General features: G+C 46.4%; 1 protein-coding gene across 1 annotated transcript in view; it reads left to right on the forward strand.

Moving 5' to 3' along the window:
• The first annotated feature begins 19 nt into the window (after positions 1 to 19).
• The window catches only part of LOC137564472 (zona pellucida sperm-binding protein 4-like), a 59,682-nt gene continuing 45,700 nt past the window's right edge, over positions 20 to 14,001 (forward strand). The window contains exon 1 of the mRNA XM_068278372.1: positions 20 to 101. Coding sequence (XP_068134473.1) covers positions 36 to 101 — 66 coding nt within the window. The 5' untranslated portion in view covers positions 20 to 35. The remainder of the gene's footprint in view (positions 102 to 14,001) is intronic.

The following is a 14,001-nucleotide window of genomic DNA, read 5'->3' on the forward strand; positions in this document are numbered from 1 at the left end:
CAACTGCTCATGGAAAAGAGGCCTAACATGGGTACATGTTTTCCAACAGGTGCCCACGTGTAAGCCGGCAACCACAAGGGTGCTATGGCGGACGCAGACAGGTAACATGTAGTGTCCTGGGCACTGGGGGGGGGGGGGGGGGGGGGGAGGGGGGCACCGTAATGATTAGGGGGGGATGTTGGCAGATGCAGTGTCAAAAGGCCAATTCCAGTTTCAGCATGAAATTGATCGGGTATTGGCCTGTGGTGTATGGGCAGACGATAGATCTCTCTCCATTTAGATTCAATCAGAGGGAGATCTGCCTCTTGGACACCATCTGGGACATCCACGCCTGTGACATTCTGAGAGGCATTGTTGAGAGGGATCCTGACTCTCTTTGGGGTGACGTGATTTTTATCCTCAATCCTGTAACAGATAAGTCATCAAATAGTGCTTGTTTCCTTATCTGAAGAGGATTCCCAGCAGTGTCAGGTTAGTGGAGCACTCTCTGCTCTACAAATAGTTGGGCAAGGGGGCGGGTACTGTAGCCCCCTCAGGGCTCTGTACCATAGGCTGGTGCCTCCTGAGACTCTGCCTGGCTTCAGGCTAAAATACATTTGACTTTAGATTCAATTTAGTGGACAGGAGCATTAAAGTGAACACAAGACTGATTCCCTGTTGTTGCTTGCAGGTTTTGTTATATATTTTGGCTATGGGATCCACCACAGTATGGAGAGGCTGAACTACGGAAAATTGTTACTTACCTGTCGGTAATTTTCCTTTCCTTATGCCTCCATGGCAGCACCTATGGGTAGTGGCTCCGCCCCCTAGCCCCATAGGACAGGTATCTAGTATAAATTAAAGGTAGGCTAGCCCCACCCTGTCTATTGTTTTCGTCCTTGCCTCGACAGGGTGTTCTAGTTCCAGCGTCTGCAGGCACCCCTACTCTCATCCAGGTTCAGCCTCTCCTGGTGTCACAGGGCGACTCTAATAGAGTATGCGATGCTGCCCCGTTCTGCTGGTCTTGGGGGCCGTAGGCTATACAGGCTTAGGCTGTCAGGTATATCAGAGGATAAAATCCTCTTTGCCACATGTATACGCCTTACCGGGGCTGGCTAATAGCTGGCAGGGGTTGGGAGTCCATATCGCGATGTGTAGCGCCGGAGAGACATTGCGGGCAACGCTGTTTGCCTTCGGGGAGGCCGGTGACGTCACTTCCGGTTGCGCTCCGCGCGACCGGAAGTAGGAAATACAGACTGTTTCCTCTGCGTTCCACGCCTCGTCTCCGGCGCAGGGGGCGGAGGGGCTTATTGGCAAGGCCAGTAAAGCCTATTTAAGCTACCAAGATGGCGGGGATCGGCGTCTTTCGCCGAAATTCTGCGTGGACCCTGCGGAAGCCGATCCCTGCCACTTGGATTTGCTATAGAGCATTTTTCTCCGGAGAAGGTAAGATGAAGGACGGAATGCCGCTCACCACAGTCTTTCTCTTCTTACCCCCTTGGCCGCAGCCAACCACACACATTCATTGCTGTGTTTCTTTCACAGCATGTCGCAGGCGGATATGGACCCTTCTCAGCTTACCAGGTAGGGGTGCTTAAGGTAGGTTTTTTTCTTTTTTTAGCAAAAGAGTGCGAAGATTCTAAAAGGACATGTATATTCATGTCTCCTGACAGCCCTGCAGCAGCAGCATCAGATCAACCATCAACATCCCAGTCCCAGGATGGTTCAAGATCGACTAAAAGGAAGAAACGTTCCAAGAGCAAGTCGCCAGGAAGACACCACCATAAGAGACCCTCAAAGAACTGTTGGGCTTGTGGGGAAGCTACGCTACCCGGAAAATTAGTATGCAGTGCTTGTTTCAATCAAATGCCACGAGAGGATCAGCAGCCTGTTGAAGTCTCACATCTAATTAGACAAGCAGTGCAGGACTCAATGGCGGAATATATTTCCAACCTGCCACAGCCAACTCCAACAACGGAACCCATCCCGTCGACATCGCGGCAGGAGGACTCGCAGGCAGAAGAGATGGAAATCGGCTTCAACTTTGCTCTGGTAGAGCCATTTGTAAATGCTGTGAGACAGGCCATAGAGTGGGAGGACGATTCAGAGGACGAATCGGCTACCGATAAAAAAAGGAAGAAGACATACTACAAACATCTTAAAAAATCATGCACTCCTTTCCCCTTTATGAGTGAGATCCAGGAAGTAATCCGGGAAGAATGGGAAAAGGCGGAAAAAAGGATCCCGTTAGGCAACAGACTTTCAAAGCTATACCCCCTTCCTGAGAAGAAGGTACTGACGTTGGAGAACGCACCAGTAGTGGACGCATCAGTGATCAGACTAGCAAAACACGTAACATTGCCTTTAGAGGATGCTATTTCCTTCAAGGATGTCATTGACAGGAAGATGGACATGGACATGAAGAAATCCTATACCATTTCAGGCGGAGCACTAAAGCCGGCAGTAGCCTTAACCTCGGTTGCTAAGGCCATACATGCATGGACGGACAATCTGGAAGTGGCAATTGCTGAAGATGCGGATAAGGAGACTCTCCTTAATTCTCTCCAGGAGTTCAGACTTTCAGCAGATTTTCTGGGTGAGGCATCCGTGGATATCATCCGATCTACGGCCAGATCAATGTTCTATGCTGTGACAACTAGAAGAGCCTTATGGCTAAGATCTTGGTCGGCCGACACAAACTCAAAACAGAACTGGTGCAAGATCCCTTTCGATGGCAAGAATCTGTTCGGGGAGCGAATGGATAGTGCCATCTCAAGAGTCACAGGTGGAAAATCGGGACTTATCCCTCATGACCGTAAGCAGTACAGACCCGTAGGACCCCAACAGAATAGTCAACAGAACCGCTTCAGGAATGCCAGGTCATACCGACCGGGTAAAAATTATAAGAGATCCTGGCAAGGGGGACAAGCAACCCTGGCAAAGCTAAACAAGCAAGGAGCCACTACCACGACCTCCAAAAACCCTAAGAGCTTTTGATGGTGCGCCCGTCCGGACGTGTCCGGTGGGGGGAAGGCTTCAGGCTTTCTGGCACGTTTGGGCGGACCACTGTCGAAACCAGTGGGTGGTGAAAACTATTCGCCACGGACACAAGTGGACTTTCAAACAAAAACCTCCGGACTCCCAGTTCATCCCGACAAGACTACCGGGTACACAAATAAAACGGAAAATCTTGGAGGAATACATCCAAGAGCTACTTGCAAAGATGAGCGGTCTGTCTTGTACCAACCCAAGAGAAAGGAACGGGAATATACTCCCCACTGTTCTTTGTGACAAAAAAGACGGGCGATTTAAGACCAGTATTGGATTTGAGAGCATTAAACCAACTAATAAACCTTCCCAGGTTCAAGATGGAATCCCTCCAGTCCATAATATTAGCAACCAGGGTCTCCGACTGGATGCTGTCGGTAGACCTAGAAGATGCTTATTTGCATGTGCCAGTACACAGGGATTACCAACGTTTTTTACGCTTTGCAATCGGGGAGGTACATCTCCAATTCAGGTGCCTTCCTTTTGGAATAAGCACAGCACCCAGGACATTCACAAAAATACTTGTACAGATAGTGTCCCTTCTACGTCTGAGAGGTCTGAGATTACATCATTACCTCGACGATATTATTCTCCTGGCACAGGATCAACAGAAAATTCTGGAACAAAGAGAACTTCTATTAGACATGCTCCAACACTTTGGATGGAAGATAAGCTGGAGGAAGAGTCAACTATCGCCCACACAAGACATGATATTCCTGGGAGCCAGATTCCTAACCACACTAAATGCGATAAGATTACCAGAGGAGAAAGCAAACAACATTCTCAAAAAGATTCAACATACAAAAGACGCATCTCACCTACAAGCTCGTCAATGCCTCAGTTTGATAGGGACACTGACATCAACAATTCCCATGATCAAATGGGCCCAATGGCACACAAGAATTTTCCAATGGGGTTTCCTCATGCAGTGGCAGAAGAAGGAATTGCATCAACCGATCTTTATAGAAGTTACGATGAGGAACAGCTTAACTTGGTGGCAGAATACGAACAACTTGTACAGACATCAACAGATTCAGACTCAGAAGGAGATTCTAATTACAACCGACGCAAGTTCAGGAGGCTGGGGAGCCTACTTAGGGACTCAAGTCGCACAGGGGAGGTGGTCCCAGACAATAGCGAAGGAACCAGCAAATCTATTAGAGCTAAGAGCGATCTTACAGGCCCTAGAACATTTCCGGAAGCTGATAACGGGGAGCCCGGTTCTAATCAGAAGCGACAACAGGACGGCAGTCGCATACACGAACAAACAGGGAGGAACGAGGAGCTTACGTCTTCTACAACAAACGGCACCAATAATGCAGTTTGCGGAAAGATACCTATCGAGCTTGAGAGCAGTATATATACCAGGCCAGTCCAATGTGAAGGCGGATTACCTCAGCCGACACCACCTGGACAACAAAGAGTGGTCACTACATCCAGACATCTTCAAAACGATTTGCAGGAAGTGGGGTTCACCGGATCTGGACCTGATGGCAACAAGACACAAGACGAAGTGCACGCGCTTCATATCCAGAGCATACTGTCCCCAGGCGGAGGGCACAGACGTGTTGACGGCACACTGGAACTGCAATCTAGGTTACATATTCCCTCCGACACCAATGATCAGCAGAGTAATGAGGAGGTTGGCACAAGAGAAGATCACGGTAATAGCCATATTACCTTTCTGGAGCCATCGACCGTGGTTCCCACTAGCATGGGATCTGAAGATAGCAACACCGTGGAAGCTCCCGGAGGTGCCTCAGCTGTTATCGCAGGGTCCGATTTGCCACCCAGAGGTACAGCGACTACATTTAACGGCATGGCTTTTGAGGGGGAGAGGCTGAAAGCAGCGGGTTGTACTGAGGAGGTTATTAACACAATCCTAAAGTCTCGCAAACCATCGACAAACAAAACATACCACCGGATTTGGGGGAGGTTCATTCAATATGCAACAGAGAAAGGATTCAGTCCTTCACAACCAAGCACTAGTAGCATTTTAGCTTTCCTTCAGACAGGACTCGAGAAGGACTTAAGTTACTCAGCTCTAAAGGTACAGGTGACAGCCCTGTCTGCTCTGACTAATGTCAGATGGGCACTGGATCCCTTAGTTATCCAATTCCTTAGAGGGGTGATGAAAATCAAGCCTCCAAGGAGTCCATTTCCAAAATGGGATTTACCCATCATCCTAGAAGCACTAGGAGGACCTCCATTTGAACCTATAGACAACTGCACGCTGTGGAATCTAACCATCAAGACGGTATTCTTGACGGCGATCTCCTCTGCTAGGAGAGTTTCGGAATTACAGGCAATGGGCATAAAAGAACCATACTTGTCTTTTTTCCCAGACAGGGTAGTCATCAGGCCCATGCAACATTTCATTCCTAAGGTGGCTACCCGGTATCACTTTAACCAAGACTGGACACTGCCTACCTTCCAGGAGGAAACCACACAACTACCACATACATTAGATGTAGGTCGAATGCTCAGGAGATACTTAGACATGACGGCAGCAATCCGGAAGATGGATAGATGCTTTATTATCCCAACAGGCTACAGAAAGGGAGAACCGGCATCATCCAGGACAATATCGTCATGGATAGTAAAGGCCATTCAGGCTGCATATACGATAGCCAATCTGGAACCTCCTACTAACCTCAGAGCACACTCCACAAGGTCTGTATCGACATCTTGTGCGGCATATGCCAACATTTCAGCAGACCAAATATGTCCGGCAGCAAACTGGAAGACAATACACACTTTTATGCAGCATTATCGGGTAGATCCTGCTGTAAACTCCACTGTAAATTTTGGAAAGACTGTTTTGTCTGTTCAGATTTAACCTCCTTGGCGGTAATCCCGAGCTGAGCTCGGGGTATGCCGCCGGAGGTCGCCGCTCAGGCCCTGCTGGGCCGATTTGCTTTCTGAAAAAAGCAGCACACGCAGCCGGCACTTTGCCAGCCGCGTGTGCTGCCCGATCGCCGCCGCTCCGCGGCGATCCGCCGCGTGCAGCGGCGAAAGAGGGTCCCCCCAGCCGCCCGAGCCCAGCGCAGCCGGAACAAGCAGTTCCGGCCGGCGCTAGGGGCTAGATCGGGCGGCTCTGACGTCAGGACGTCGACTGACGTCCATGACGTCACTCCGCTCGTCGCCATGGCGACGAGGAAAGCGAAACAAGATAGGCCGCTCATTGCGGCCTATCTTGTTACTTTCGATTGCCGGAGGCGATCGAAAGTACGCTTCCGGAGCGCCCTCTAGTGGGCTTTCATGCAGCCAACTTTCAGTTGGCTGCATGAAATACTTTTTTTTTAATTTAAAAAAAACCCTCCCGCAGCCTCCCTGGCGATTTTAATAGAACGCCAGGGAGGTTAAGCATGCACATTTTATTTTGTGTTGTCAATTCTGCCTGTCAATTTAACTATTAAAATTTGAGTTGGGTGCACTTGCAGACCGTCTCCCGCCCAATTATTAATGTGTTGAGTGTAACTAGTTAGATCCCATAGGTGCTGCCATGGAGGCATAGGGAAAACGGAAAATTGTATACTTACCTACGGTAATTTTCCTTTCCTGATGCATCCATGGCAGCACATAGGACCCACCCGGGTCTCAGCAAGTCCGAAGTTATAGACAGGGTGGGGCTAGCCTACCTTTAATTTATACTAGATACCTGTCCTATGGGGCTAGGGGGCGGAGCCACTACCCATAGGTGCTGCCATGGATGCATCAGGAAAGGAAAATTACCGTAGGTAAGTATACAATTTTCCGTTTTCCCGATGCTTACATGTCATAACACTTGGGTAGATGCCCGCCCCCTTTACCCCATAGGATCCCGTAATTATACATTTTAACCGTTCCTCCTCCCCCCCAGCCTACGTCAGCCTCGAGCTCACCGAAACCACATCGAAGGGAGGGATCGTGTTATGACATGTAAGCATCGGGAAAGGAAAATTACCGACAGGTAAGTAACAATTTTCCGTATTACCTATGCATCCATGTCTTAAGATTTGGGATTTAACTAAGAAAAAAAATGAAGGGAGGGTCCATTAACTGCTGAACACAAATTTAATTCACATCATCAATTTGAAGATAACACCGGTTTCCCAAACACAAGAGAACTCGGAGTAGATAAGTCCACCCTATAGTGGCGCTTGAAAGTATGGATAGTAGACCAATTGGCCGCTTGGCAGATCTTCTCAGCTGGTACTTGATTATACGCAGCCCACGACGTAGAAATACTACGTGTAGAGTGAGCTCTAATCTGCTGAGGCGGTTCTAGTTCTTGAGTTCTATATGCAGCTTGAATGGTCTATACCAGCCAGGACGCGATAGTTCTCCTTGAGGCTGCTTGGCCCTTTCTACACCCCGCAGGTATGACCCATAGTCTCTCTGTTTTTCTAAATTCTGATGTTATCTCTAGGTATGTCTTTAGTGCTGGAACTACATCTAAAGGATGTGAGTCGTTAGAATCTGTCATTTGAAAAGGCGGCAGAGTCCAGTCCTGGTTTTGGTGAAATGTTGATGCAACCTTAGGAATGAACTCTTGGATGGGTCTTAAAATCACCTTATCCGGGAAGAAAGAAAGGTATGGCTCTCTTGCTCCCAGTGCCTGTAGTTCCGACACTCTTCGGGCCGAAGAGATCGCTACTAGGAACACTGTTCTAAGCGTTGTATACCACAAGTTACAGCTTTCTGCCGGGTGAAAGGGTTGTTTAGCAAGAGCTTCCAACACTAGAGGTAGGTCCCACTTAGGGAACATGTTTTTTTTGCGTGGCCTTAATCTTAGCACCCCTTTGGTAAACTGTTTTATTAGCAGATGAGTCGCCCATGAAGTTCCCGTTAGGGCAGTTAAGGCCGATATATGTCCTTTTATGGTGTGATAGCCTAGACCTTTGTTTAGAGTAGACCTTTTTGCAGGAAATCCAGAATTGTATGGGGTTCAGGTTTTAAGGGTTCAAATCCTCTTTCCTTGGCGAATAGCTGGAAAAAATCCATACTCTACGATAGGTTGCATTCGTGGTCGGTTTCCTGGAACTTAGTAAGGTCCCGATGACTTCATCTGAACAACCTGAAAGTTTTAGCCTCTCCCCTTCAATATCCAGACCATAAGTCTGAGCTTTTCTGGGTTCTGGTGAAGTATCTCCCCCTGTGTGAGAAGATTCTTGTTGTACGGGAGAGGTAATGGATATTGTGACTTCAATTCCCACAGGAGGGGGAACCATGGCCGTCTCGGCCAGTAGGGGATTATCGCTATGAGCGTCACTTTCTCCTGGTAAAGCTTGGTGAGTAATGGATGGATCATCGGTGTTGGAAGATAGACATACGCTAGAGAGAAATTCCAAGGAATAGATAGAGCATCCACTCCCCATGATTCCTTGTACTGGTACCTGGAGTAGAACATCTTGCATTTTGTATTCGATGGACTGGCCATCAGGTCTATTTCTGGAGTCCCAAATTGCCTGCATATCCATTGGAACGTCTGCTGTGACAAAACGCCACTCGTTGTTGTTCATTTTCCTCCTGCTGAGATAATCCACTGTCTGATTGTTGATACCTGGGATGTATAGTGACTTGATATTCCATAGATTTTTCTCTGCAAACTGAAAAATCACTGCAGACTCCTGTAGTAAAGTCATACTTCTGGTACCTCCCTATCTTCTCACATAGGAAACCGTGGCCAGTTGTCCATCTTCAACAGAACCGTTTCCCCTTGGACTAAGTTCCGAAAACTGAGAAGTCCTTGATAGTCTGCTCTTAGTTCTAATACATTTGCTGGAGTCTGGTGAGCTGGATAGGTTCATAGTCCCTGGGCAAACCTGCAGTCGCAGTGGGCTCCCCACCCTTTCCGACTGGCATCTGTAGTAATGATGATCGGTGTGTTGTCTTGAATGAGATGATATTTTGTTAGGTTTTCCAGTGATGTCCACCATACTAGACTGTTTCGCATTAGATTTGTTACTTGAATTGACTGGTTGAATGATCTCTTGTTCCACTGACTTAAGAAGCCCCACTGGAACGGTCTTAGATGCTAATGCGCCCATCGAACCATTGGAATGACTGAAGTCATTAGGCCTATCAGGCTGAGGCATTGCCTCGCTTGAATTGAGGACATGGGTAACTCTAGTTGAATCCTTCGGATTAAGTTGTGAGCCTTGTCCACTGGTAGACTCAATGAATTATTCTCTGTGTTGAACAGAGCCCCCAAGTATATCATTGACTGGGTCGGTTCCAGATGACTCTTGGCATAATTTATTTTCCAGCCAAAGTATAACAGTGTGTCTATCAGTGTCTTCCTGTGTTGATAAAGTGTCTGTCTGTCTGATGACAGAAGAAGCAGATTGTCTAAGTAGTGATACAACCTTAAACCTCTCTCTCTCGAAGCAGAGCCACTACCGCTAACAGAGTCTTTGTGAATGTTCTTGGTGGAAATCCCGAAAGGGAGGCAAGTAAATTGGAAATGCTCTTCCGCAATCGCAAACCTTAGATACTTCTGGGACCTCGAGTGTACTGGGATATGCAAGTAAGCGTCCTCGAGGTCCACAGAAAGCATCCAGTCTGATGTTCTTATTCCTTGACGAATTGACTCCAATGTCTCCATTTTGAATCTTTTCACCTTGATGTTCTTGTTCAGTTTTCTTAGGTCTAGGACTGGGCGCCAGTCTCCCTTTTTTTTTAGCACAAAGAATAATGGGGAATACACCCCTTTGTCCCTTTCCTCTGTCGGTACTGCTACTATAGCTTGCTTCTGCTTGAGAGTCTGAATATACTGCTCTAGAATAAATCTTTTGTCCTCCTGTGATGGAATTTTTGTCGCTTGGAAGTGACTTCTTGGGGTCGATCTGAAACTCCATCGATGTCCCCTTGATACAGTCTGTATAACCCATTGATTTTTGATATTGTCCGCCCAAACTTGTCCGAAATGAGCAAGTCTTCCCCCTACTGGACAACTTTGAGCGGGCTCCCTGTTAAAACGGCTTCTGTTGTGTAAGTGTAGACGGGGTCGACTTTTGTTTTGTTAGACATTGTAGGTTGGATTGGGAACTTTGCCAGTTCCTTTTGAATTATCTGCCTGGCTTGTAAGACCTGGCGTTTCTGTATCCTGTTTGTTGAAAACGACTAGTTAACTGAGGGTTAGACTTTTTATTCCTTCTATCTTGGGGTATTAACCCGGATTTTCCTCCTGTAACTCTCTGGATTGCTTGATCCATTTCTTTACCGAACAGATTAGACCCGTTGTATGGTATTTTGCACCAGTCTTGTTTTGATGTCGGATCTGCTGCCCAAGCTTTTAGCCATAAGGCTCTTTTAGTCACTACTGCTGGCGCCATCACTCGAGGTAGATCTAATTACATCAACGGCAGCTTCGCCAATAAAGTCTGCAGTAAGGTTAAAATCATCAAGTGCTGGTAGGATTGCTTTCTTGTCTGTTCTGGCCCTTACTGCCTCCTCTATATTAGTTGTCCAGGCTCGTAAGGCTCTGGAAATTGACGTCAGTGCCACAGTGGGTTTCACTGCACTGCCAGTAATTGTATAGATTTTCTTTAACTCAGAGTCCATTTTTTTCTCTAAGACATCCCTAAATGTAGTAGCATTTTCCCTTGGTAACGTCATCGGTTTCGCCAGTCGTACCACAGATGCGTCTACAATAGGTGGGTTATCCAAGGACTTTGTTTCATCTGATTTTAGTGGATAGAGCTTTGATATCCTATTATTTAAAGGTGATCTTTTATAATTTTTTTCCCATTCCTCCTTTATTATAACCGCTATTTCAGTCATTAGTGGAAACGTGGTAGACTTCCTTTTAAGATACGTAAAATATTTCTTCTGTTTTCCCGTGCTTGTGGAAGGTCCCTCTGAATCATCTGAATCCCATTCGATAGCATCTCGGACAGCTTTAATGTACCGTTGTACTAATGCAAAGTCGAACCCCACCGCGATTTCTTCCATATCTGCTGATATTTGCGGTTGTGGTTGTTCCGCCTGTTCTGTCGCTGCAGGTGGTAAAGAGGCTAGGTAATCTCTCATGGATTCTTGAACGGCTTGCGTTATCATTTGAGAGACATCAATTGGTGTTTGATCACTGTCTTTAGCTAGCTCGATAAAGCATTTTCTGCAAATAGATTTATCTGGTAGTGCTTCTCTACTACAAGCCCAACATCTCTTGTAGCGCTGTCTAGATCTCGATCTGCTCCTATCTCTGTAATGAGGTGAAGGACTTTGCCTGCGAGATCTGGATCTTGAATGTGTGCTCTTCTTTTTGCGATGTTTCTTTGGGCTGAAACAGAACAAAAGAAGAGACTCCATTCAGATTCTTGAAATAAAAAATATTTGGGAAAAGAACCTACCTTATTGCCCATACCTTTCCCGACACTGGTCTAATGGTGGCGCAGTGGGAGCAACAGGGGCAGCAGAAGTGGCTGACGAGATGAAAGAAAGAAAAAAGATATACTAAGTATCCAGATACCCATTTAGCACTGTAAGCCCTCATTTCATATTCTGCAACCCAGAATAAGCATTACACTTACTTTGCTGTGGAGCTGAAACATTTTCCTCCATAGGAACTGTAGTGGCTTCCTCCATGGCTGTTTTCGGGCATTAAATACAGCCCGTTTCCCTGGAAGTCACTCCCCCTGGTCTCATTCAACTAATAGGAGCTAGCGCGTCTCGTTGCTATGGAGACCGCTAGCTCTGTATCCATTCTCCGCCTTCCTTCCGAGTTGATCGGCGGATACCGGGCGGAAGTGCATCACCGGAAGTGACGCTTGCGCTCCCCCGGAAGACAGGAAGAGCACGAGAGAGAAGAAAAAGGTATTAAACTCGCCTCTGCGCCTAAAACAAATTGCATATTTAATGCTAATAACCAGGCAGACGTGCCCGGTATACATGATAAATGGCTGCATAGAAAATAGTCATTTAGACCATACATATCTCTCAGCCTCCCTCCAAGACCAGCAGATGCGAGGGGACCTCGCTAATTTATAGCATATTGGCCATAGATAATATAAGCCACTGTTTAAGCTGCTAGGTAGGGCATACAAAAACCCGAAAACAATTGATAGGCAAATCATGCCCCAAGTAGTGATCCGATGAGGTTGAGGTGAGATCGAAGAAAAAAAGACTGGGGGGGGGGGGGAGGAGGAACGGTTAAAATGTATTATTATTGGATCCTATGGGGTAGAGGGGGCGGGGCATCCACCCAAGTGTTAGGACATGGAAGCATAGGGAAACCCCAGTGACTGTCCTGCAGAGTGTGGAGAGCGGCTCCAGAGGAGATGGGATACAAAGCACAATCCTTTGAAGTCCAGCTTGGCCAATAAGAATAGAAATGGCATTTGTCACTACAGCTTGGCATCAGAGACCAATGATGATTATTACATAGGAGTCTACTATCTGCTTACACAATCACCAGGATGTAACCACCATCAATGAAGTTCCCAAGTTACAGATTCAGAAACCTCATTTGTAGCTGGAATAGACCGAGATGTATGGATGTAACTTTTTGCTGTAATAGAATATGAAAACTATTATTTTTATATTATAAAGATTTTCTATGAAACTGGTCTCCATTAATTTGCCCTCAAGTGCTGTCCTCCATATAAACCTCCCTGGTCAGAGGACACCTAAGCCTATGTCAAATGTCAGATTCTCCCCACTGGGGGGTGGGGGGGAATCTGTAAGAGGCTCTCCTCATGCCCATCGGTGTAATGTCTCCCCAAAACTAGTTCTGAGTTGGGAAGCGAATTCATCCCTGCAGCCAGGAGCATGCGACAGCTATGTAGAGCACATGCGCAGAGTGCTCCCAGCAGCGTGGTCATGGATGCGCATTGCCGGGCAGCGCGTGTGCAGTGCTTGTGCAATTAACAGTGCAATAATGGCAGCAATTAAATATTCCAGCAATAGGTGAAGCTTTATTCACTTTTGTAGGCTCCACCCACTTTTCTGAATATTAATCCCAGTCACCCAGTGACCAACTGTGCAAAGTTTAAGAACCCTGCCATTAACAGTGTAAGAATAGCTGCAGTTTACATTTTCCCAGTGAAATGTGTATTTGTCTCCACCCCCTGATGATCCGGCATTGGCCAGGTATGTATTTGACTGGTGTTGGTTCCACCCACTTTTTGTAACCCTAACACACAAACACTCAATGACCAAGTTTGTGAGCTTTGGGGTCTTTAGCATCAATAATTTGTATATTCCCATAGAAATTAAACAAATCAGATTGGCTGTTTGTGGCTCTGCATCTCTCCAGCATTTGAACCCCAGTCACCCAATGACCAACTGTAGCAGGTTTGAGGCATCTGCTATTAACAGTGTAAAAATGGCAGCAATTTAAATATTCCCCTTGAAAATCAACAGGTGAATTTTGATTGGCTATTATAGGCTCCACCCACTCCATGAATATTAATCTGTCACCCAGTGACCATCTGGGCAAAGTTTGGAAACCCTGCCATATACCAGCGCTGCGTAATATGTTGGCGCTTTATAAATACAACAAATAAATAAATAAATAATAAAATAAACAGTGTAAGAAGGACTGCAGTCTACATTTTCCCAGTGAAATTTGTTTTTGGCTCCGCCCACTTTTTGTAACCTGGACACACAGTCACTCAATGACCAAGTTTGTGAGCTTTGGGGTCCTTGGCATCAATAATTTGTATTTTCCCAAGAAATGAAACTGTTTGTGGCTCTGTCCCCTTTTCTGAATTTGAACCTCAATGACTAACTGTACCAGGTTTGTGGCTTGTGCCATTTAACAGTGCAAGAATGGCAGCAATTTTAATATTCCCCTTGAAAATCAACAGGTGATTTTAATTGGCTTTTTTAGGCTGAATATTAATCCCAGTCACCCAGTAACCAACTGTGCAAAGTTTGAGAACCCTGCCATTAACAGTGAAGAAGGGCAGCAGTTTAAAAATTTCCCAGAAAAATCTGTTTTTAACTCCACCCACTTTTTGTAATCTGGACACACAGTCACTACTCAAT

Source organism: Hyperolius riggenbachi, chromosome 3 (genome assembly GCF_040937935.1).
Source record: "Hyperolius riggenbachi isolate aHypRig1 chromosome 3, aHypRig1.pri, whole genome shotgun sequence".
In the NCBI taxonomy this organism is placed as follows: domain Eukaryota; kingdom Metazoa; phylum Chordata; class Amphibia; order Anura; family Hyperoliidae; genus Hyperolius; species Hyperolius riggenbachi.